The sequence below is a fragment of the Argiope bruennichi genome, chromosome 9, assembly GCF_947563725.1.
Source record: "Argiope bruennichi chromosome 9, qqArgBrue1.1, whole genome shotgun sequence".
NCBI classification, from domain to species: Eukaryota; Metazoa; Arthropoda; class Arachnida; order Araneae; family Araneidae; genus Argiope; species Argiope bruennichi.
In genome coordinates, this window is record NC_079159.1 from 100,656,458 (window position 1) to 100,683,297 (window position 26,840).

General features: G+C 28.0%; 1 protein-coding gene across 3 annotated transcripts in view; it reads right to left on the bottom strand.

Moving 5' to 3' along the window:
• Window positions 1–26,840, bottom strand: part of LOC129983759 (SEC14-like protein 2) — a 53,676-nt gene that overhangs the window by 13,333 nt on the left and 13,503 nt on the right. For all 3 annotated transcript variants that reach the window (XM_056093376.1, XM_056093378.1, XM_056093377.1), the window contains exons 2-7: window positions 13,336–13,477; window positions 8,675–8,744; window positions 7,349–7,392; window positions 6,548–6,610; window positions 4,801–4,894; window positions 2,149–2,243 (exon numbers count right to left, since the gene is read on the bottom strand). In XM_056093376.1, the coding sequence (XP_055949351.1) occupies window positions 2,149–2,243; window positions 4,801–4,894; window positions 6,548–6,610; window positions 7,349–7,392; window positions 8,675–8,744; window positions 13,336–13,389 (420 nt within the window). In that variant the 5' untranslated portion in view covers window positions 13,390–13,477. The remainder of the gene's footprint in view (window positions 1–2,148; window positions 2,244–4,800; window positions 4,895–6,547; window positions 6,611–7,348; window positions 7,393–8,674; window positions 8,745–13,335; window positions 13,478–26,840) is intronic.

Below are 26,840 nucleotides of genomic sequence, written 5' to 3' on the forward strand. Positions count from 1 at the left end.
AATGAATTATTTCAGTAAAAAACACATAAATAGAATTATTATTAGAATTTAATATACAACTATAAAAAAAAATTTCATTTTTCTCTTTAAAAATTAATTTTTAAAAATTTGATTTTTTTTCAAATTTAAATCTTTTACTGCATAAAAACAATATAAAAATCCACCTATAAAAATTGTAATAAGAATCTAATGCTAACGATAAAACTCTTAGGATCTCCAAGAGCTTATGAAATATATCAAAATCAACTAAAATAAGACTTGACATTTTTTGTAAATTAATTTGATTTGCTAAAAATCCTTTTAAAACATAGATTTTGTATCTATTTTTTTTATTTTGCTTCTTTATAATTTAAGAATTTTATAAAAAAAAGAGGAAAGGGTTTGCACTTTATATTTTCACTATAATTACACATTTAAATGATTTTTAGATTTTTATATGCGTCAAAAATTTATAGACTTTTGCGTGTCTAACCGTAGGAGTAACCACAATGTGCTCTCTCGAATATTCAATACTTTCCGCTCTTGACTTATCATAATTGTTATCAAATGTAGTGCCGTATTACTATATCAGAGTTATAATCAAGTGAACTTACATAGTGCAAAAAATTAAGATGTGTTGTGACTTATGGCACTTTACAAGCCCGCTTTCAGTTATCTGTCAGCTATTTAAACCGAATGAGCGTCTCTTATTTTTTCAGTAACGCCAACTAGGGCCAAGAGTACGACTTAGCTACTTCACATTCGCTTGCACAAACCCTTTTTACAGGGGTGAGGGGCACATTCACACGCCTCACAGATAGAACACGGAAGAAGAACAACCATGTCCGAACCGGGATGCCCAGATCACGAGACAACCCGTTTTACGGGGCGGACTTCATTCACTCATCCACAGATCGTAATTTAGACCTAAATCAGAGAACGATCACATCTGAACCAGTTCCTCCAGTGGTACTACTCACGACATGGAGAACTTTGTGACCACGACAGACATATGCATGCGCCAGCCAGCACACACATGGAGAGTCTTCGGCAAATTAAGATACATGTAAAATAAGAATCCAGTTTTGTATAGGATAAAAACCAGATAGAGAAGTCAACCGAAACTTTCACAGATGCTTTCTAATAAATGCGTTTGTGTTTTATTAACTGCATACCATGTGTGAATAATAATTGCAAAAGAATCTATCAGGGTGCGATCTTATCACGAGAATAATATCACGGTTATTACATGGACAACAGAATACCGAAACTACATGTTAGACTCCCTTTTTCCGACCGTCTGAAAACAAAATTTTAAAACAGAACTACTATTTGTAGGCACAAAATCACATTGCGTTTCAGAATTATCGTGTTTGCATACTTATAAAACTTTGTTAATCCATGTACCAAATTTCATCCATCCAACTCTTTTTATTTTGTAGTTATTCAGTTAACTTATATTCGGACAACTGGAAAGACAGATTTCACCTGAGCCACATACTAAAATAGAGACCACAAATATTACCAAAGCATTTTTGAACTGTCGTTTTCATAAACAAACAGACGCAATTCCAAAATGCGTTTTTAAGATTCAAGATCTGAAACTTAGAGGTACGTGAAAATCTCGAGTTCGATTCTCCGATAATTACAATAGTTTCTCTTTGTATATTTCTTATGCGAGAAAGTAATAAAAATTATTGAATTTTAAGTCTTTTTAATATTTGTATTTACGATGGTAGAATGTAAGATATTGGTATTTTTATGATGGGATGCAATTTTCATTCTGAATTATCAAGAGTAAATTTAATACATATTTTAAACATATATAAGTAGTGTATGCATTCAAGTAGAATTTTAAAAAAATAATTGTTGTGTGCTGTTTAGTTTTAAATTTATAATTCACCGTTTTAAACATCAAAGAATCGTGAAATTAATTTTTTCTATAATTCATTAATAGATGGCGCCACTCGTGGGAATAGAACTTAAGTGAATTGGCAAATTGATAATTAAATTCGGAAAATATTGTAATAGTATAATATCAGAAAAAAATATAAAAATATATAAAATTTAAAATTTTTTGCATATCTGAAGTCAAAAATCGATTACAAATTTTACTTTCTGTAAATGTAAAAAATATATTCTGAAAAAAAGCTGCTTTGTGAAAATTACCTCCCGGCTTCGTTTTCGCAACTCTTCTTTGTCCGTGTCTAAAAACCATGTTATACATTTTCGAATTTCCGGACGACGGACACAACACAAAAGACCTAAAATAATATTATTTTAAATTAAAACTAAATATCTTGATTAAATCAAAACTGTTAACTATAGAATAGTCATTAACTATATTACATTGATTACAAAATTTCATCTGTAGAAACATGAAATAAGTCAAATTAAATAAAAATCATTAAAAATTATCAATTGGATGAAAACACCCGTAAGGGCTTTCAATACAACATATCACAAAAAATATAACAGTACGAACAGATTTTTTTTTCAAGAGATATTAAACAATTCTTTAAAATATGAAATTTCGCATTTCTCATATAAAAACAGAATTCTGCCATAAATTATCACACAATCGATAAATAAATCAAACCCAAAATTAGTTTACATAGTATTTACAAACAGAGAGTCTGTAGAAGAAAAGGTGATTATCTTCATTTGCGTTAAAAAAATCCATAGATATACTAAAGAGGGAATTTTACCGAATTTTTCATATAATTACGCACGTTCTGGGTTCGGGTTCATTGTGTATTTATGTGAATTTAAAATGCATTTTAGACATTTTAAATTCACATAAATATACAATTTTTCCGAGGTACGACTGGATCCAAAATCGAAAGTAGATACACAATTTTATTATAAATATTGCATCTAAGATTAATTTATTAAGCTTCTCGTTGTTTCAAACTGCAGTGTTTAAATACATGCAAACAGTTAAACGATTGAAAGATTTTGTCCAAAATTTGTTACAAATTTCAAATTCTGTTTTTTTTTTTTAAAAAAAACCTCGTATTAAATTTCTGTTATATTCCTCAGAGAGGAACACTATTTTCTAGGAGAGAGTCAAAAATATATTAACCAGTAATTTATAAATCTCAGTAATAATTCAAAATGTATTATTTTATTATTTCTTTAATATTAAAGTGATAATTAAAACTGCGGATGTTTTTCTAAAAATTCCTCCTAATCTGGTTCGAACTAGGATGACTAGATTGCATTTTTATTTTAAATTATTATGTTAGTTATTTTAATTTATGACATTATTATTCAAAATGATGCTTATTTTAATTTACGCTATTACCGTTTAAACAATTATGCCATTTAAAAATCTTTGGTGGAGGGGTCACAACCTACGTCACACCTTTTTTCTATAGTTTGCCATCACTGATCAAGATCTTTCGATTATTTTAGTAATTAATAGCGAAGGGCAAAATTTGATCAATAAGGGATATTTTTATAACATTTTGACAAATATTATATTAAATTTAGGCTACACTATTTAAAAAAAATTTATTAGATAAAAATTTGAAAGGAATCCTTTATTTCGAAACATTATGGCATGATAACTTTTAGATTTGATTTGTATATTTATGTTTTTAACCCCCTGCACTCGGATTTGCCTCTCATGTACCATTCAAGACGGCGCATCATTTTGATATTTTATTTATTTATTTTTCAATTTTGATTGTTAAAAACGCCTACAGAATGGTAAAAAGATGTAGATTAATTTTTCAGGGAAATTAAACTTCAAGCAATTATGTATACTTATTTTTCTGAACAATAAACAAGCCTTTTTATTAGGTGAATAATTATGTATTACTTTTCGGATTACTTTCCCGAGTGTAAAGGATCAAAATTTGCGCCCATTATATAACAATGATCGCATGTACGAATGTGTACGCATGTACGAAGTGAATACATGTAAAATGTATTTAATATCGTTGTAGGGCCGGTGGTAAGGTCTCGGCTTCGGAACCGGAGGGTTTCAGGTTCGAGACCCGATTCCACCGAAGAACCGTCGTGTAAGGGGCTCAGTTGCACGTTAAATCCGTCATGACCAAACGTCCTCCAGCTGGTGTGGTGTGGTGTGGAGAGGGGGGCGCCAGCTCAGGTGTCGTCCTCGTCATCTGACCGCGGTTTAAAATTACGAGGTCCGTCCCAAAATAGCCCTAGTGTTGCTTCAAACGTTACGTTAATATAACTAAATGAAACTAATAATTGTTGTAGCATGCTTGGAGCAGAAATTCAGTATAAAATAAAAAAGTTTGCAGTAAAATATGTTTACAAATATTTTTATACTGTTTAAAAATTAGGGAAAAAATACGCTAAAATAAAATTTTCACTGCTGAAATTATTAAAGGATTAATTTTTGAGTTTTGTAAAAATGATTTTTGTTCAATCTCAAATCCAAAACTATCGGAGAAAAATCTTACAATTCTGATTTATTTTAAATTAAAATTTTAAAAAATACTTTTTTTGTGAGGATCTCCTATTTAAGAAATAACTACATGCAAATATGAAGGCTCTTGAATTTCGTTTTGTCCAATACAGCATTTTGCATGATTATTTCATCACGCACAAAGCATAATGCGATTTAGTTATATTACATCGCTCGATAAACATTATCGTGTTCGCATTCATTCCATTGCTGCCAACGACAGTAATAACACATTGGCGATTCTTCCCATTTAGAATAGAATGATTGGAAATTGTATAAAAATCTCTGATATAAATAAATAAAAAAGAAATTCATAATTAAATATTTCAGGTCGATTGCCCAGCATTTTATAATCAAAACATTGTACGCAATTTCACCTTTTATGTCTTGATGTCCAATATGCACTAATCTAATCGGACAGCCATCTTTGTCGTATCCTAACACCGGCGGGATCAGGTGATCGACTAAAATCTGAATAAATACAAAATTAGAACACTTCAAAAATACACCTGAAGAGGACAACATAATTTTCAATTTCAGGAAATAAAATATAAAACTTAAAAAAAAAAGAAACTTCTAAATTTTCTTTGCTATGTATGTATATTATGTATATCGATGTAATGCAAAATGTATGCTATGCTTTTGGAAATATATAATGTATGGTATTATAAAGATTGTTGAAAAACTTGTTTAAAAATATAGAGAAATATTCTAAACTAATCAAATTTGAAATAATCGCATTGCTAAATAAAAAAGACGAAATGAAATGCTCGACAATGGATAAGGGTAAATTTACACATTTAATATGATTAATATGTTTTATTGCTATGAACAGGATTTATCTCACTGCTTTTGATAAAGAATAGTTTTCAATCAGTCATATCATATTCTTACTCTTACTCTTTCTGAAAGAAGGTGAGGGATATATTTACTTTTTTAAAATCATTACACAATTCAGAATGAAAAGAAAAGTACTATTTAAAAAGAAAATGAAAATCAGCGTCAGAGAAGAATAGCAAAATGAAAAATACTCTTCCTCTGCAGAGTAAAAGTCATCCATAAGTGATAATCAAACCATCTTGAAACGATATAGAATACATTTTGGATATAACATACATTTGAATTTAGTATATATTTTGTAAAATACTTCTTTCTATATTTATTATGGATGCATGTTCTCGAATACAGACCATTTATTAGAATTTACGTGCGAAACTATTTCCTTGCTTGAGTGATCGTTTTGCCATTCAGATTATATAGATTTGATTCAGATAGATTTGTAGAACGCTTTAGCGCTGAACTTAAATATCGAATTCATCATTTTACCTTCTATAGTTTTGATGAATGTAAATATGTAATTTATTTGTCAACAAACGAGTGGACCTATAGACAGATTTCGTCCACAATTTGATACACATCTAATTTCAATGAATGATTAAATATTCCAATTTGAAATACTTAATTTTTTTTTTAAATTCTTAGTTTAATGCGTTCATAGATAACTTTTTTTTTATTTGAAGAGATTTAAAACTAGAAGATTCATTAAAATTTTCGAATTTTTTAACAACTCTTTTTTTTTATACTTGATATACGAAAAGAAATTCACAGAAATTTGTACTTTACGCAAGTATTTTATGCACATTCAATATTTCATATGGTTGACTATATGCATGCTTATTCAGAATTATTTACTTTCATATTATACTTAATGTTTTTACAATTTTGTTTTAATGTTATACTTAATGTTCTAAATATCATGTTTTAAACGGCATATCTATCATCTAATATTTTATTTATTTTACTGACAAAAACAAAGTTTAGAAATCATAAACTCAGATAAAAAATTACGCAGCATATGATTGTTTACTTTTTGTTAGTTCTGTCGTTGGCTTTTAACCTACTAACTATTCATTAGATTTTTTTTAGTTATAAATTTCCCAATTTAAAAGTTGTTTATTCTTTTTAAATGGTTAGATTTAATAAATTAATATATAAACTCAATACATAGGTGTTAAAACTCATAGGTTATATAAACTCAATACATAAGTCAATAAAATAACATTCTGTAATTAATGCTAGTAATTATAAAGAATTAAAATAAATAATACAAATAGAATAGAGTACCTTTGGAGGTTTGTATTCATTTACAAAATAATCTTCAGGGAATTCCTTACGAAATTCGAGATGCTGAAATAAAAAAACATATGAATATCGAGCTATATAATGTATGTTAACTGAAATTTCTTATAAATCTGACTTATTCTTTGATAATAGTAACACAAAAATTGTATATGTATTGTATAAAAATTGTATGCGATTGTTGTATTCGTAAATTACACTTGATAAGTTTGTATAATAGAATTTTCATGAATAAATATAACATATTATTCCATAAAACGGAAGCAAATAATTCGAAGACTTGAGTGGTTAGATATTATTTTTTATTTTGACAATTATAGCGAGACAAATATAAAAATAATTCGCTTCTTAAATTTAGTAAACAAATTAAAATACTAAAACTAATTAAAATCAGGCATTTTTCTTATCTTTAATTCTAAACGCAAATACATAGTTTCCAAATGAAAGGCTATAAAAGATTTCTTTCAATACATAATAAATAATATCGTTATAATTATATACCGATGAAAGATTTGAAAGAAAAAAAATGTAAAAATCTTTATTAATCAAATTAATCCTTTTCAATATTACTTATTGCTGTTCATATATGGATAATTTTTTATCTTGAAAATGCTAATGTTTGCATGAGAAATTTGTTTTATAATTGTAAAATATGCGACAGTTATGCGTTATAAATAATTTTTTAAAAGTTATTGCTTAAATTATTTTTAAAAATTATTGCAAATAAGTTGAAGTAATGCTTATTATTTTATAGAAATTCAATAGATGTAGAAATAAAAATAATACCTTACGGAACATTTCTTCTGTTTTCTTCATATCAAATCTTCTAGCTACAAAATAAAAAGAATTTTAATAAAGAAAATAAACGAATTTAATAACATTAAATATAAAATTCGATACTAGCAGAAATACATTTAAAAAACTTTAAAAAGTATTTTCAATTATCATATGTCTTGAAATAATTTTTTTTTCAGTAAACAAATGTATTTTGTAAAAAATAAAAGCATTTTCGGAGATATTTCTTTCAGCAATTCACTTCAGCAAACATTGGGAAATTATTATTGTATTTATTTAAATCATGTACTTAACATCTAGTTTTTATTAAGAGAAAAAGCAAAATTTTACCAGCAGTATAATAAATAGGATCTGTCCATATTACATACATTGTTTATAATCTAGAATTATAAATTAAGTATGCAAAAAATACCCACACACACACCTATATATATATGCAATAGACTCTTAATAATAGACTCTTATTAATACTCTTAAATACTTTATTGCTAAATATTAATTTTTGCATAAGGCATTCATATTAGATCCAGTAGTATAACTAAAAATATCAATAGAAAATTTTCAGGTAACCTAGGTATTTAAAACTCATTTTCTTGGACAGTTTAATTTTGCATGAAATTTTTTTCCCACAACTGATTAAGAAAAAGAAAATGTTTATCTGCAAGATTGTTTCTGCGCATTTTAGCAATTTTTAAAAATATTTTTTAAACATTATTTAAAACAATTTTCAATGCCGAAATGAGAACTGCTGTATTTTTATTGTTTCTCTAAAATTGTATCAAACGTCTTTTACACAGTTAAATGCCAAAAAAAGAAAAAAAATTGACCATTTAGTTTGGGTACTAATTCTGAAACATATTTTTTAGCTTAATAAAGGCACTATATATATATATATATATAGAGAGAGAGAGAGAGAGAGAAAGAGAGAGAGAGAATTTATAATATAATACATTTTAACACATTTATTTTTAAATCTTTATTAAGAATCAAAATTAAAATTTTTTTTAATAATCAGACTGTTGAGTATCAAGTGTATTGCTTTTAAAGAGCGCTAATAACTAACAGCGACGAATTAAGGTATTTATATAATTCAAAAGTAAAAGCATACAGCGTAAAGCATTATAAATATTTTTCAATATTTTGTAATATTATTGAAAATAATATGGGCTTCCTATGTTAAATTTTTATTCATTAAAAAAATAATAAAGCTTAAACAAATGGAACTTTATCATTTGCGTGATGAATATTTCTGAAAATCATAAAATATCTCCAATAAAATTTCTTGAGAATTATAAAGTCAGTTAATGTATTGCTTACCTCTTAAAAATTGTAAAAGTAAATGATCATCATGCTGTGGAAGAAGTTCATCTTTGAAAATTTCCCGAAGCTGTAAAAAAAAGTATTAACTTCAATAAAATAATATTATCAACATAAAAAATATAGTTCGATTATTATGATAATGGATAGATATTTTAATAGTTTGTTTGAGCTGGTATAATAATTTTGCACAAAGACAACAATAAATACAATAAAATCTTACTGCATAAAACAATGTTAATCTATATACTTATAATAAAGCTCAATGTGTGTGTGTGTGTGTGTGTGTGTGTGTTGGCGCTCTACAGGCCAGGTCATTTGACATACAGCTATCAAATTTGGTAGATGTATACCTTAGAGGTCGGGAATGTGCACCTGGGGTCAATTTTTTTGAAATTTTAATTAGAATTTTAATTATTAATTAAAAACTAACTTTCCCGCCAAAAAAATATTCCATTTTCCCCACCGCCAACTTTTCCGCCAAAAAAATCTTCCATTTTCGCCACCGCCAAATGAGTAAGGCTTCGGATTACTTTTTCTCCCAACAGTAATGAGGCTAGGGTTAGTATTTTTCGGCGGATTATTTCAAACGATTCTGTTTATTTTCTTAATGTTTGAAGCATTTAAAATTAAACATTGTTAATTAATCGATCCTTCAGATTCATTCTGAAGTACTTTTGAATTAAAATAAAACAGAATAAAGGAAATTAAAAATTTCTAATCCGCATAGCGTTACCCCAACTGGCGTAGAAAAAAAATCACGTATTTGCGTTACGTAACTGGCGTTGAAAATTCACGCATGCGCTTTGTGTTCTGAATTCCGCATTGTGTTGACGAATTATTATCAACGGATGCGAACTGGATTTAAATTTTTTTTTAGGTTCGTTGCATGCTTTTGTAATTAAAATGTATTTATGTTAGTTATATATTTTTTGTATATGCTTACAGTTTTAAGTGCATCGTTTTTGAAGTAGTTTTTTTAAAACCTATTTTAAACCGTCTATTTTAAACGATTCGTTTCATTTTCTTAGTGTTTGATGCATTTAAAAGTAAACATTGTTAATGAATCGATCTGCTCATGATGAATCTAAGAAAATTTTGTTGACAAATTCTTGAGATAATACGTAAATTGAAAAAGATATTCTTTAGTGCCCATAAAGTTTAAACGCTGAGTGACTCTATTTTCATTAATCAGATTATAAAAAAATTCTTTGTTTCAGTAAAAAATATTATTATATTAATTGCAGATTAATTCTTTCCACTTTAATTTAAAGCATAAATTCTACGGGTGCTAACAGAAAATTAGAGAGATACATATTACGTTATGACTGAAGGCCTTTATAATATTATGAGTGAATTATATGACTATCAAAATTTGAAGTTTTAAAATATTTTTTGATGAAGAAGCTATTAAAGTAGGAATTGCATAAAATATTTAAATATAAAAATTTAACGAACATTAAGTTTGGCGAACCGGTTGGTCGAAAAATTCTTGAGATATTACATAAATTAAGAAAGATATTTTTTAGTTCCCATAAGGTTTAAATGCTCAGTGACTCTGTTTTCGTTAATCATGTTATTAACATTTATTGACGAACACGAACACACTGATATTTACCGTTACTCTGATTAGATGTTATAAAATCTGAATAGATAAACATAAACGTGTAAGCAGCTGTGCGCCGGTTTCTATGGCAACACAGCTGGAAAGGGAAAAGAAGTTTCTAAGATAGAACATCTGCTTTACACAATTTTACAGAATAACTTTTCCCCTTTTTCGTTTCATTTTTTAAAAAAATTACTTATTTAATAAGAACACCTGCTTTACCCAATTTTTTAGAATAGTTTTTTTCCCCTCTTCGCTTGCTTTAAAAAAAACATCTTTTCTTATATATAAAGTTCAATGTGTGTGTGTGTGTGGTGGCGCTCCACAGAAAATACCATTTGACCTACAGCTACCAAATTTGGTACATGTATACCTTAGAGGTCGGGAATGTGCACCTGGGGTCCCTTTTTTGAATTTTTAATTAGAATTTTAATTATTAATTAAAAGCTAACTTTCTCGACAAAAAATTATTCATTTTCCCTACCACCAAATGAGTAAGAGTTCAGTTTTTTTTCCCAACAGTAATGAGGCTAGGCTTAAGATTTTTCGGCTGATTATTTCAAAGGATTCTGTTTATTTTCGTAATGTTTGATGCATTTAAAATTAAACATTGTTAATTAATCGATCTTTCAGATTAATTCTGAAATACTTTTGAATTAAAATAAAACAGAATCAAGGAAATAAAAATTTCTAATCTGCATAGCGTTACCCCAACTGGCTTAGAAAAACTCACGCATTCGCGTTACCGTAACTAGAGTTGTAAATTCACGCATGCGCATTGTTGTCTGATTGTTGACATGACAACCAATATCAACGGACGATTTAAATTATTTTTAGATTAGTTGCATGCTTTTGTAATTAAAGTGTATTTATGTTAGTTATATATTTTTTGTGTATGCTTATAGTTTTAAGACCATCGTCTTTTAAATAGTTTTTTTTAACCTGTTTCCAACCGATTATTTTAAACGATTCGTTTTTTTTTTTTAGTGTTTGATGCCTTTAAAATTAAACATTTTTAATTAATCAATCTGGTCACGATGAATCTGAGAAAATTTTGTTGACAAATTTTTGAAATATTACATAAATTAAGAAAGATATTCTTTAGTGCCCATAAAGTGTAAACACTCAGTGACTGTTTTCAATAATCATATTACAAAAAAATACTTTGTTTCAGCAAAAAATATTATTATTATATTAATTGCAGATTAATCCTTTCCACTTTAATTTAAAGTATAAATTCTATGGGAGCCAACAGAAAATGAGAGAGATACATATTACGTTATGACTGAAGGCGTTTATAATATTATGAGTGAATTATATGCCTGCCAAAATTTGAAGTTTTAAAATATTTTGATGAAGAAGCTATTAAAGTAGGAATTGCATAAAATATTTAATTATGAAAATTTTAACGAACATTAGGATTGGCGAACCGGCTGGTAGCCAAAGGCGGCTAGTAAAGAATAAAAATATTCAGGTATTTTTATCTTTTAATACAAACAAGAATAATATATATGACTGGATTTAAAGAATCATCAAATGCATATTACCAGATAATATAAACAGATATAATATTTAGAATAAAAATAATAATAAAGCTAAAGGGGTAATAAAGAAGTAGATATTAAAAATTTCATTTCCATGATGCCACTGTTTCACTTGAGCTTTCTGATGGAAAGGAAACATACCGAGTTAAGCTGTAAAGGAAAAAGAGAAACTTTTCTTCTCTGCCACATATATCAAAATGTCCTTTTTGTTGTAGAAAATGCGAAATCAAAATAGCTTGTTTCAGCGAAATATACCTTTCGAAAATATAAGATCCAACAATATTCTGTGTTGGCTTTGCCATTTAAGAACATTAGCAGTTGGGGGGGGGGAGGCAATGAGATTGAACAGAAACACAAAGGATGTAATCGCGCTTAATCCACAAATATCAGTATGCGCGCTGATTCGGAACATGATATCCTACAATTAATTATTCACATGATTTTATATTACCAATTTACTGCAACATCTCACATGCCATACCACGTCAAATGAAATTTCTTAACAATAACATATTTCCAAGGATTTGAGAAAAATATATCTACGAACAGATATGAAGTACGAAACGAAATGAATTCATATAGAATTTATTTGTAATTATTCGAAATTAGAATAATGATTATTTATGAGGTGTGACTTATTTTTAGAATTGTAATAGCGAATACATCCGATAATGGTAACTTCCGGGTTCTGGCATGGTTGTTCTTTACCCTGTGTTCTATCTGTGAGACGTGTGAAAGAGCCGCCCCCCCTCTCCTGTACAAAGCGGATGTGCAAGTGAGTGTATGAATGTCATCTTCATATGAGCTAGTAGTCAGACTTCTGCCCTCGGGTGCTCTGGGATCATTATCCTCAGAAGTTACTGCATCCCCTTTCCGCTGTAACAGCGAACACGACACCATCATCATTATTTGGTAATTAATATACACCATAAATTTGTACAAGATTTTAAAATTATGTTAAGCTTCATTTTAATTCAAATCATCATATTTATTAGCAAAAAAAAAAAGTTTTTGATTAAATTTAAAAAAATCAAAACAAGCAGTTTAATGACCAACATAACAAGATATATAATGCTGCAATACAAACTAATATGAAAAAATGTTTCCATGACAGACTAACTTATTTAATTTTCTATTATTAAAATTATGACAATATTTTAATTTCTTGGGATCGCAATTTTTTAAAATCTTTTTTGGGATAAACTAAACACTTCTGCGTTTCTAGAAACTTACTAATATAGTGCGTGGATATTTCTGCAAATAGAAGAAACCAAATTTAAAGCCGTGTTTCTGTAAGTTAAATTAGTATAAAACGTGTCAAGTATTAGTATAAACGTGAGTTTTCGTCAACTAATTGAAATCAACTATATAAAAATTATATAATTAACATTAAATTTAGTTTAAGTAAAAACAATTTCATATTCCTAAAAATAATTTTTTTTAAATAGTATAAATTTTACGATCCAAAATTAAATATAATTTAAAAAAATTGTTTAGTAGAAAGAAATTACCTCCTTCAGAGCTTGTTCCTGGCTAGGACTCAAATCTCCGAGATATCCACTCATCTTGATCAATTAAATTTCATTTATAGTGACCCATGTATTTCAAGCTGTCCAAAATATGAAGTATCCGCAAAAGTACAGTGATGTCAACCTATAAAAAACACAATGAATGAAATGTGAATTTTATAATCGGTACATTTAATATATGTAGGATGCAGAGCATATCATTTTTTATAAAATTTGATAAAGTATAATATTTTATATGACACAGAATAGCAATAATGAGTTCAAAAAGCAAAATGTTTTAAAAGTATAGTTTTAAGCCTCTATATATTCAAAATAATTGGCGAATTCAAAAAAATAGTCTCAAGCATTAATTCGATTTCGGAAAATTCTTCTTTATGCTCATTCTTTTTTTGGTAGATTTCATTTCAATGAAAACTTATTGGTCAGGTCCCAGATATAGCATCCGTGATCCCATATGTTTCATTTGCAAAAGAAATTTCGAACAGATTACTTAATAGAATATTTTCCAAGGGAAAAAAACTTTGACAGAATATTGATTTCACCGATGTAATCATTTTTTTAAATCTAAAAACTAATGAAGTCTAAACACATTAAAGATGAACACAGACCCTCTTTTTTGAGAAATATCGCTAAATAACATCTAGATATAACCTCAACTTTACCAAATAGATCGATTTCGTCTATTAATTCCGTCATTTAACATACATGGCTAACCAATCAGAATTCTTTATGTTTATTGTCCAAATATGATTTAAAATAATACTCTTGTAAGTTCAGTTGTGGTTGAGTTTTTTAATATTAGGAAATTAATGCAATTAATATGCTGATAGAAAGTGATTATTATATAAGATATATGAAACAAATAAAAGATAGTACAAACACTTCAGCTCCTAGTTTTGCTCCATGCCAACAGACAGCAACACAGCACTAAGCCAAACATGCCATCACAGAAAGTACCGACATTCATAAGTCAGTGTATTACGAAAGATCTTTCTGTAAGCATCGGCAGTTGCACAACTTGTGATTTTGTAAACCATATGCATTACTACATTTGGGTTTCAAATATAATCAAACAGAGAACATAAAATGTTGCACGGTCGTCAATAAATTTAGCAGAGACGTCGCAACGATGCAGCTGGCATTTTATAATATGAAGCCGATGTTATTATTTTGAAACAAGCAACCAAAAATTAAAGTAATTTTTATGGAACTAACTTAAAAATAAATATTCCCCGAGTCAAAACTTTAAAATTAAGATACATTGAATTTAGAGCAAGCTAATGCTGCCTACATCCAAAACACAAATGAACTTTACCAAATTAATATTAAGAAATAAATATTAAGTTTAAATTTAAGAAAAAAATGGAATAAAAATGAAGGAAAACTGAATCCGGCCTGAAGACTTTATCAAGTGTCACCTTCAGATAGGGATTCAAACCTGGGATTTTTTCTGTGAGGAGTCTGACTTTCGTCCAAGTACTGACGCCTCGTGACTCGAAAATCCCAAGAAATTGAGGTTTGAAGTCAAGAATTGGTACAATATTATTTAGAACGCACTCGTTGCTTTATTTGATTTTGATTTTTGTTTTCAAACCTCAATTTCCCGTGATTTTTGGGTCACGAAGGGTCAATACTTGGACAAAAGTCAGATCCCTCACAGAAAAAAAATCCTTGTTTGAAGGTGACATTTGATAAAATATTCACGGCGAATTCCTTTTTTCCTTCTTTTTCATTCCATTTCATTCTTTTTTTTTTACATTTAAACTTCATATTTATTGGCAATTTGATTATTTCTTCAAGAGATGGAAAACATCACAGGAATACGATGAAAATTCCAATTGTAAATCGCAGTAGATGATTACCTGATAAGCTTCAAAAAATGGACTTCCTTTTCTCTTTTATTTGAAGGATACTGATCCTTTTGAAAACAATATTGATGCTTTTTATGTGTAATACAATTATTGATACTTCTTTGATAAGGTAATGCGTTATAAGTCAGCGAACTTATTTGTCTCGGGAGGAAAATTTTTTTTCTACATTGAATACTAATAAGAAAGAAACAATGGACTGCGATTGCATAAAAAAACAACTGTTGTTTCATTTCGAAGACTTAAATCATTATGGTTCGCATAACAATATAACATTAATGGCATGTAAGTACATGTCCTATAAGAATAGTTTCCATTGTTATTTCATTTTTAAAATTTCTTTTTTTTTTCTTTTAAATTTCCATTATCAATGCTTCTTTCCCTAATAAAGAATAACAAGATATATTCATATTTTCGGATTCTAATTTAGTGATTTAAATACATTTATAGCAAATGATATATTTAAATAAAGAATGAGAACAAAGGAGATAAATTTTGGTTATTTCATAGAAATTTATTTTGATTAAGAAGAAATAACTTTGTTTTTGGTGGTTTGCCATGAATATGCAAATCGTTTTTAATGTTCTCTACATCTTAGTGGATGGCCATTGCTTATTACAATACTCAGAAAGTTGCAGTAGATTGAAACAATATTTAAAAAACATCAAAAGTAAAAATAGTCATAATAAAAGTCCTTAAAAGTACTATTCTTACAATGTACTAATAAGTAATTTTTTACTTTAAATATTTTTCACTTTATAATATTTAATTTTAATTTATTGTTATAAATATTATGGAATCCTGAAATCAATTCTCAAAATTTCATTACCAATTGGCGCCCTTCTCACCGAATTAAATTTTAAGTAAATTAATAATGATAATTAAGCCTTGAAAGTAATAAAATAGTGTATTATTGTCAAGATATCACAAACGGACAGAAATCTGAAATTTTAACAAATCAGGAAAAAGAGTAACAAATCGATTTCATATTTTTATTTTCCAATAATCAAACTAGTTAAAAGTATGTTAAAAGTTGAGCTCCAGTAGAGCTACTTTGAATTAATCCAAGGAAGATGATCTGAAGAAAAGAATGAAAAACATCTTGATATTTCTTCCAAAATATTTTCAGATGACCTACGTTTTAAATTTTAGGCAGTAATGATTTTGATTGAGTTTTCTGACGCAAAGACCGTTTACAAGACGAATTTAGTCGCAGTAGCAAAAGGAAGATTGGAACATAAGCAAGGTGTTTATCTGGAATGGCTGACTGTCTGAAAAGTCAATTCATTGACTAGATTCGCTTATAAACTTTTAATCCCTTTGTTACATTTTTCAGTTCTCAAATATTTCGAGCAAAATTAAATAATTTGTCATGGTTATACACTTATAAATGTAGGCGTATAAGTTATCCCTAATCATCTGACCATGGTTCAAAAATACTAAGCCTATTCCAAGACAGTTCTGGCGTTTATCAAAACTAATATCAATATAACCAAATAAACGGAATACACTCTTTTACTACCAAAAACGAATGATATAAAGTTTTGAATGTCACTATTTAAACCATTTCAGCAGCCCCCTCATCCTCCAAAAAATCATAGACTCCCTTTCTCCCAAAAGATCGTTGATTAATCTAAAAATATATAGTAAGATTCAGCTTCATAGCCATCAATTTTGATTTCAAAACCCCCTCCCCTATTTTTTTTTTATTAAAAATGTTTCTGTTGCAAGAATAATTTACTACATATGAATAATAGAATCAGAAAAAAATATAAAAATGTAGATTTTATAATCTTTCAGCAGCACATTTCTTGACTGATACAACCCAAAATATAAATGTTTCTTTCAAGTCATTTAAAGAATTTTTCCAGTTGAAGTATCTTCCTATACTTTAATGTTCAGTTTGGTCAAGATTAAAATATATATAATAATTTGACATTTCCAGATTTGAAGGTCTAAATATCTTTATATTTTGTTGTATATGTTATATTCTAAAACAAAGAATATTTATCTGGTTTCCATTTAAAAATGCATTATTAAATAAGAATTATTTTTTAATACTGAAACCGAACCTACTAAAAGGAAGGAGAAAATAAAGATACCAAAATATTATTTCCATAAATGGTGCTGTGAGTAAAACGCATTCCTTACAAAAATGCACGAGAAAGATCTCACCCCAGGAGGCTTTCGATTTTCATTTCCTTGTTTTTCTCTCATATGCCCGTTTGACTTCAAGAAGGTTATTTTTTTATTTTTAAAGCGCGGGCTTATTTTGTTAATTATATTTTTTCTTCTGAATGCGTTGCATCCAACCGCAATGAAAAAAAAATCTTGGATTTCGTTTGTCGTCCCTGAGTTTATCTTCAATGTTTTCTTCTTTCAACTTCACACGAATTCGTTGTTATTATGAAATTTTTTTACTGAATTTTATTTTCCTTGAGAAAAAATTGCACGTATAGCTGTCTGTTTTTTTAAAGATTTTTCTGAACAAAGAAAAGACAATTATTATTTTTTCAGCAACTATTTTTGATTGTTGAATACTCAAATTAATTTACTGAGCAATAATATCGCAATTATCAATAACGAAACCGAATTAAATTATTCTCCATTTCTTTCCTCCTCTTTTGAAATTCTTTAATTAATTGGATACTTTGACCTCCAATCCTGTATCCTAGGATGAGGACACAGATGATCTTGAACTGATCAATAGAAGGTAACAATGCTCATTACAACTGTAAAGTGAATCAGTGAAAATGAAAAAAAGCTCATGCGTTCAGTTTATGTTTGTAAAGATTTCTTATATAACTGCTAAAAGTTTCCTGATTCGACTTAAAGGGAAAAAATTAACAATCAAATACAAATCATTTTTTTTTTGTCTTCACTGCTGTAGAATATTTTTTTTTTTTTGTCTAAACATAGAATAGTTGTCCTTAAATATCTTTTTCACTTTTTCAGGGGTAAATTAATTGATTTAAATTTCTAAGAACTGAGAAAGTTGATTTCTGCGGTAACTCTGGTTCGGTCACGTAAAATGTTTTGAAATTATTAGTTACCGATGGTTTCATTTGAATGTAAAGATTAATTGAATTTGAATTTAAAAAAAATCAAGGATGGTAGAGAATACCACCAATTTATCCATTATTTCCAAAACAGAAAAAAAATGTTTGTGAAATTTTCGATGAATGAAACGAAATTTTTCATAAATAAAGTCTTAATATTATAGTCTATACTAATTGGATACCATTTGTAAATCAAGCATCGAAAATGAGTTCAAAATGTACTATAAGACAGACGTTGGCTCAAGGGTTACCGAATTTATCACAGAGCCAGAGTCTTGGATAGAATAAACGCCTTTTAAAAATTCATTTATATTTTTTTACTAAGTTAAGTTATTTTTAATTATAAATTAATTATATATAATTCATAACTAATTTATAATCGCTTTAAGATTTCGGAACATTTTATAGCACAAAAGATATTAAATTATTATATTAATTAAATTGCAAAAATATTTTTATTGCTTATTAACTGGATTTACAATAACGCACTTATCATTGCCACGATTAATAACGCATCTTCAAAAATAATATAAAGACAAGAATGTGAAGCATAATATATTATCATTCGACGTTTTTTTTTTTCTCAAAAATATTTTAATTTCTTCCTTATTTTGCATTTTAATATTAAAAGGAATTTTAGTACAATACATGAATATATTTATTACAGTTAAATTTTTACATTTTTTGATAGGAAGTTCCAGAAATGATGTTCAATTTTTTCAGAATTTCTCTGAAGGAAATGCATTATCTATATAAATAATTCTTTTATGTAGCTTCCAAAAACATTATTTAGTTTTACTTTTTGTCAATTCTTATAGGTTAATCAGGCGATATTTTATTCGGAACACAAACACAAGCTAACTCCGATTTAATCCTTATTTCGATTATTTACCTTTGCTATTTAATGTGAATCTCATCTGTGCTCTGATTGAAATTATTAGAGTATTATCGAAATTATAAAAGACGACAAATTCAATGAAGCAGATTAATCAACTGAAGAACATTTCGAAAGAAAAAGGATTAGATTGTTTGAGGGTGCTCAGTATGTTTGCATATTATATATGATGGACAGACAGAGCACTTATGCCTATGAGAATGCTGTTTCATTCATCTTCTAAATGTTTACAAATATCAAGAAAAAAATATTTTTCAAGGCCAAAAATCTTTATTCAGTTCTGCTTCGTATCAAAATATTATAACAGAATGAATTAAACTCGAAATTAAATGTTTTTTTAACAATAATTCTATTTGGACAAAATGCCCTTTCTATAGGGAGTGAAACGAACAGAGTTTTCTCAGCAAACCTAGAATGATTGCTATGCACTCCTACAAGGCGTTATCGAATTCTGGCAAATAAGAGGCTGAGTCCTGTAGTTTTAAAATAATCTGATAGTTGAATCACAATTTTTCTTTTACATACAAAATGTAAACTCTTTTGACGATGTTGTTTAAAAAATACTGTTTAAAGCAGACCAATTCGAAAATTATCTATTGGGTATAGAAAAGAACAAATGAGTAGTTTCATGATGGAATTTCTGAAGTTCTTTTAGTAATTAGAAGTTAATATAACCGTAATAGTAATAGTTTGTGATCGTTTAGCACGACATTACTCAATTATCATGTAGTAATGCAATACAGAGTATTATTTTTTATGACGTGTCCATGAAATATAAATACCTCAAAGAAAAAAAAAAAAAAAACGGCTGAACCTTCATCAGATTAAAAATATGTGCAAGCATTCCAAGGAATAAATTTGCGATGAAACATTCAGCACAAAATTAATTGCTAAATAGACGGAATTTCGCAATCGAAATTTCTCACGTTTGCCTTGACAAGCAAAACAACTTTTAAAAATATTTTTCTCGTCTACGAAACTGCTGATTTAGGGGTATAGATTGATAAAATGAATCAAAAGATACCCTTTCAATCATTACTGCGTTCTATTTAACAAAGAAGGGAAAAAAAGGACAGAGCAACATCTCTCTAATGAAAGGTCATCGCTAATGGATTAAATATACTGCGATGGATTGGGGAAACTTTAAATTATCTGTCATTATCTCTTGTGCTAAATATTCAAGGAAAATTCATTTAATAGTTATAATTAAGTTGCGGAATGTTTAATCGGCATTTTTAAAATAGTAAGAGAAATCATGTATGATTCGTCATCTTGTAGATTTCACATTCCATTAAAAGAGTTAAACATAATAAGCAAAAAATTTCATCGCATCTATTTTCCTATATATATATATATATATATATATATATATTGGTTAAGTAGAATGCAGCAGTTAAGAGACTTGGTATTTTTAATTTCGCTTTACTCTCTCTTTAATATCCATCTCGGAAAAGCAATTTATTTACAAGCAGACGCAGCGTGGTACAATAGAAGAAGTATGAAAGAAGAGAAAAAGGGACGAAACAAATGATCACTAGTCGTATATAACATAGGATTTCCGGCCACGCGCAGATGAAAAATACATATTTTGACATATGATAAGGGCAAAAGTATCACTTTCATTTGATACGTAGTACTGATGGCGCATTATTTTTACAAAGGGATTAATTAAACCGAAAGTGGAATTGGATCACGAAATAAGAGAATATTTTAGAATGAAGTTACGATGGGCTAAATCAAGATAAAGTTTTGGAAATTAATTTGGATTAAATTAAGAGTTTAAAATATCATTATATATATATATATTATTTTTCATTTGCTTTAAATTATTTAAATGTTTCCAGATTTCTGATTTTGAATTGCCTTAAGGGTTATAGGACCTTGATCTTGAAAGTTCGTCAAATGCGGATCTCCCTAACGTCAGTTTTAAAAGAAATTTAACCTTATATTTGTAAATTTAAGTCAGTGAAATAACTTTAATTAATATATATATGGAAAATGTATAGGTTCTGCATAAATTGTCGAATGCAGAATTTTATTGCACGCAAAGTTTTTCAGAAAATAAGTAACTTATATCAGCAAATGTTACACCAATTTATTCCCAAAGAACATAACTTGGTAATCATGCAAAGCAATAAATATTTTAATAGATTTATTGGAGTTACAACTTTAATTTTTATCTTGTTAAAACATGATAATGCCTTTAAAAAACATTTTTAGCATATTAGAAAACATTGGAAAAAAGTAAATACAATAATGCTTTCATTTTGCATAATTTTCTTTATTATGTGTGTATAAGTATACCTGGAAAATTTCTCATTGATACAAGGAATCATTTTTGTTAAATCCTGTGAGAAAGCTCTGAAAATATAGTGTTGAAAAAAATGAATTACAAGTAAAAAGTGAACAGTAACCTTCATTTTTTTGACGATATCTTTTAAACTAATTAACGTACGCACGTGTGCTATAGCAAAATATATTCAGAAGGTATTTCGGCAATCATGAAATCATATTTTTTTTTTTGAAAAATTAAAGATTTAAATGTAGGTCCTATAGCCCTTTAAATTTTCAAGCATTTCTCTACCATAGAAAGTTAAATGGACATTAATATAAATTAAAATGTTTCCGTGTTATCACAATTCGCTTTCCATGAAAAGATGACTACTGCAAAATACGCAACATAAGATAGCAGACGCCTCAATTTTCTTAAGCTAGCTGAAGTCAACAAAGGCGTATTTATTGTAATCTTATTATTTCTTCGAAATTTGTCCGAAATTCGTATTTCCTTCTCTCAGCAAATGCATACGTCTGACTGCGGTTGAAGTTCATCTGCTTTGTCCTGAGAGCCGGGAACAACTAATTATCAACCGATGTTTTGTTCTTTTGTGACAAGATATCTTCCTTCACTAAAATTTCTTTAGTATTGCCTAGATTCCATTTTTATACAACTAGTATAAAAACTCTGTTTTGTTTCCAACTTTTAAAATTCTCATAAAGCTCCATATTGTCATAGAAATTTTGTAATTTCCAGTGTCTTCGCCTATATTCAAACTGTTTTTAATTCAAAACTTATACATACTATGTGAAAAATTTACCGAATTTTTGAAGCTTAGAAACTTTTGATATACCCAATGGGAATATTCTTCCCCAAAACTTTCTCGCTTACTCTTCATTAAGGGTCATATTCCCTCCCATCACATAAAATTGTGGAATTTGGGAAAGGCGCGAATAGCTTTCATGGCATTGGTGAACGAAATTTACGAAATATCGAACGTTGGCGTGAATCTAGCAATATAATTGAATCTATCGTGAGAATATTTTGTAGACATTTTCCCAGCTGATTAACATTAAAATTGGACATAAAGCTATAATTGTAGTCACAAGACAACATGAATTTTATTATTTAAGTCATTATGTTTACATTGATGGGAAACTACAGACCGACAGACAGTGAATCGTTTGATAGATTTGATACAAAATTTGATAATTATCTATAATTGAGATGTTAAAACAGTACACGAAATTTCATTTATCTAGCTTTTAATATTTTATAGTTATCGAGTTCACTTGCACTTGAACAGATAAACACACTTTCTACAAATGAATTTTGATCAAAAAAACTTTAAAGAAATCTATAAATTTGGTCGAAATTAAATCATAAAACCAAATTTCAGTTGTCTAACTCAAAGTCTAAGTTCAGTAGTCTAACTCTAACTTTTTGAGTTATGTTCACAAACCGACAGAGAGACAAACTGACAGTCAAGCATAATTCCACAAATATCAGACATAATGTCACAAAATGGCTCAGGGAGGTTTGAAATGTGCAGATTAGTCAAAAACTTGTGCCTGAAATTTCTGATGATTACAATATTTCCTACATGCTGTTGTTGTTTATTCCCTTTGGATTGAACTTCAATTCTAACCAAGTCCAACAGATTGGGAAGAGAGGGGTGCAGTAGCTTCCAAGAATAAGGACCCCTGAGCACCCGAGGGCAGAAGTCTGACTTTAGCTCATATGAAGATGACACTCACACACTCGCTTGCACAACCCCTTTTTACTGGAGGATTCTTTCACACACCTCACAGATCGAACACAGGGTAAAGAACAACCATGCCCGAACCAGGACTCGAACCCGGGAGGCCCAGATCACAGGGATAATCCATGCTTCTTATATGATAAAGTGAAAATGCATCTTTATAAGGATATTTACTACATTTAGGAAACGTTTTTTTATGAAATAAAGGAAAAGAAAAAATAAAATGAATTTTCTTTTAAATTCATATTCTCATGGTTGTATTTGTGGACAAAAGTGATTACCTGTCAAAGCAACATTCTATAAGCTTCAAAATGAAATGCTTATGAAATCAAACATTTCAGAATTTATATTCTTCTAAGTTACTTTTTCCCGAGTGATTTACGAGAAATTTTTGAAAAAGAGAAGAACTTTAATATTTGTAGAAACTTTAGATACTTAAATGTAAACAAAAATTTCCTTTATTGTCAGTTTTATTGAATGACCCAAGACTTTCCTCATAAGCCGCAAGATTACTTTCTGTCACTTTTTAATTAACTTTTTTTTGTGACTATTTTTAAATTAACTGCAATCCAAATAAGATAATGCCTTTTCCGGTTCATAAATAAACCCTTCCACCGAAAAAACAACAATCCCATTTCCAAGGTACACTTTCACAAGAAGAAGGAAATGAAACAGTATATTCTTTGATATTCGCCATCAATTTGATTTACAATAAAGAATTTACCAATATTTCCAACATGAGCTTTGATATAATTTAGGACGACCAAATCCCTGGCTGTATAAAGTGTATTTTTATCTTTATTCACAAATATTGTTTTGATACTCTCATTGCTGCAATTGAGGGAGAAGCTATCGACATTTATGTTATTATTATTTGATTGTCCAAAGCCAAACTCGCCGCTCGGTATAAAGCACAAATTTTTGCAAATTTGAAATAGAAATTGCGTAAATTTTTATTTGTTTATGATATGCACACGGTGAATACCGTTTCGTAAAAATTAAGATAACAAATATTTGAAAAAAAAATCCCTAAAAAATTGCCTGGTTTGGTAGCTGAAAATCCAGTACTGCATAGGCTGTAAGATCAAGATTTGAATGTAGGACACTCCAATCCTGAAACTGAAAATGTAAGTTAAAGCCACCGCAGCCTACTATAATATTTAAAAAAGAAAGAAAGAATTAAGGAAAATATTAGAACATATCATTGAGTTTAAAAAGATAATAAATCTTTAATATCTTTCGTCATTACTTAAACAGTATTCAAATTTTTAATAAAAATACTAAAGCCATTTTCAACATTATTATCCGTTAACGAACGGAAATATTCCGCTTGAACGAATATAACTGAACTGAATAGAATAATGACTCAAAATCGGTTTTTTTTGGTGATCAAAATAACCAAATATAAAAATTAAGATATGATAAGATGACAATCTGTTTCTGATAATTCTACAATAGTATCATCATACACATTAGAGGATAACATTGAAAGAAATACCTGACCATTATGTGAAATTAATTTCATTTAGGTGATTATTCTTTATGATGGGTTATTTTCAGCTTGTGCTTAATTTAGGCTATATAAGGAAAAATAATATATGTAACCCAAATGAAAAAAATATAGACACAATAGGAATGTTTGCATATTTGCATATACAAAAAGGAAATATTCTTAAATCAAAAAACTTTGAGATTTTGCTGATTTTTGTGTTTTCAGACCTTCAGAAGCTCTTGCGTTCAATTTAGATAATGCAAGGAAAATGATTTATGATGCTTAAACAAATAAAAAAAATTTGGTGTCAAGGAATTTTTTGCATATTTATATATGAAGAGATGAAAGAGGAAATACTGCATTCATCAAGATTTTGATGTATTAGCATATTTCAGACCTTTGAGACAAGCCATTTATGAAGTTATTTCTGCATCTCTCTCTCTCTCTCTCTGATCGATGTTATTTAGTGTAGACTTTGGTACAAAATAAATCTAATAAATTTTGAGCAAAATAATTCGAAAAATGATTAAGATCAACGGAAAAATATTTTTTTAAATAAAAATATTTTGGATTTTTTTTCTGATTGTTATGAAGTTAAACAATACAGTAGGTACCATTTTAACAATAATTATTTTTACATATGAGTTGTCACACCGTTAAGCGACAAAATTAGTAATTATGGCAACCCTGGTTATACAGGGTTATCATAAATTGAAGTATGGTGTTTAGAGATATATTGTAAAAATTCTATTCAAACTATGATATGTAACAAATATGGAGCACATATTATTCAAACCATAAGATTTTGATAATATAAAATGATTGGTTAAGCCATTGGTTTAAGATAATAAAGTAAAACTGCGATGTTGCAATTCATTTGTGGAATGTTAATGCAAGTAGCAATTGTCATATTGCTATTTGTTTTATTTTTGGCGGAAAAATTGCTCTCGTGACAGACCATTGAGAACGAAGGAGTTGAGTAACATCATAAATAAGGAAGCATTGAAGACACAAAACTATTTTAAATTATCCTTTTTCTTAACATGCAATCGCTATAAACATCCATTATCTTTTGACTCGCAACAACAACTGTTAATGCTTTGTTTTGGGACCCATTTATATTACGTAAATGTATTTTAAATTTCGAAATTACGAATGACTATGTTTTTGGAATTAAAATGACAATATATGTGAAATGCAATAAGAATACATATTTTTGATTATTTACATATTATCAAGAAATCAAGGATTATTATATTATTTTATATATATAACACATGTATATAAAACATATTATATTATCTTCTTTATACAAGTCTAAAAAGTGTAGAGAAAGCTTAAGTAATGAACAAAATTGATAGTATCAAAACATAAACAACTGACAAACCTTTTAATAATGGTTAATTTTATTCTTTGATTATTATAGGATAAATATGCTCTACTTACATTTTTAATCCTTAAAATTTTTTAAGCAATGATTTAAATTCATCCATTAAAAATCCATATTCAAAAAGTTAAAGGAGAAATTAATTGTCTAATTTCTAAGATAGTTGTTACAAGTATTATAATAAATTAAAAAATAATCAGCCAGTATTAATACGTGTAATAAACCATTATTAATCTTATATTAGATAATATTAAGATTTAATGCACAAGAAATTTTATAAATTCTTAAACAATTTAATATTATATATTATTAATAAGGAGAGAAACAAAGGTTTAATTTTCATCATGAAAAATAAGACAAAATTGAATGCTATTTTGGTCAAGTTTCTAATTCAGTTAAGTTCATATATACATGGCTTAAAAATACTTAAAAATTCAGCAGAGAGAATTTTTTTTATATAAATGAAAAATTAAGATTTTTGTCCAAATAAAATAGAATATAAAAAATTGAAATAGATAGAAAAGTACATTTATTCAAAACATTAAAATTTTAATTTCAATCGCATGAAGAAGTTTTCAAATGAAGTTGTCTGTGGAAAAATTCCTTTATCTTATTTTATTATTTGATTTTTATGTTTTGAAAATTATATTTATCAACCTTCATATAAATTTCTTTTTTTTATTTTTAATTCATATTTGTGTTTAAATTTCATTTAAGGTTTTACATTACGCAACTGCCAATGGAATTAA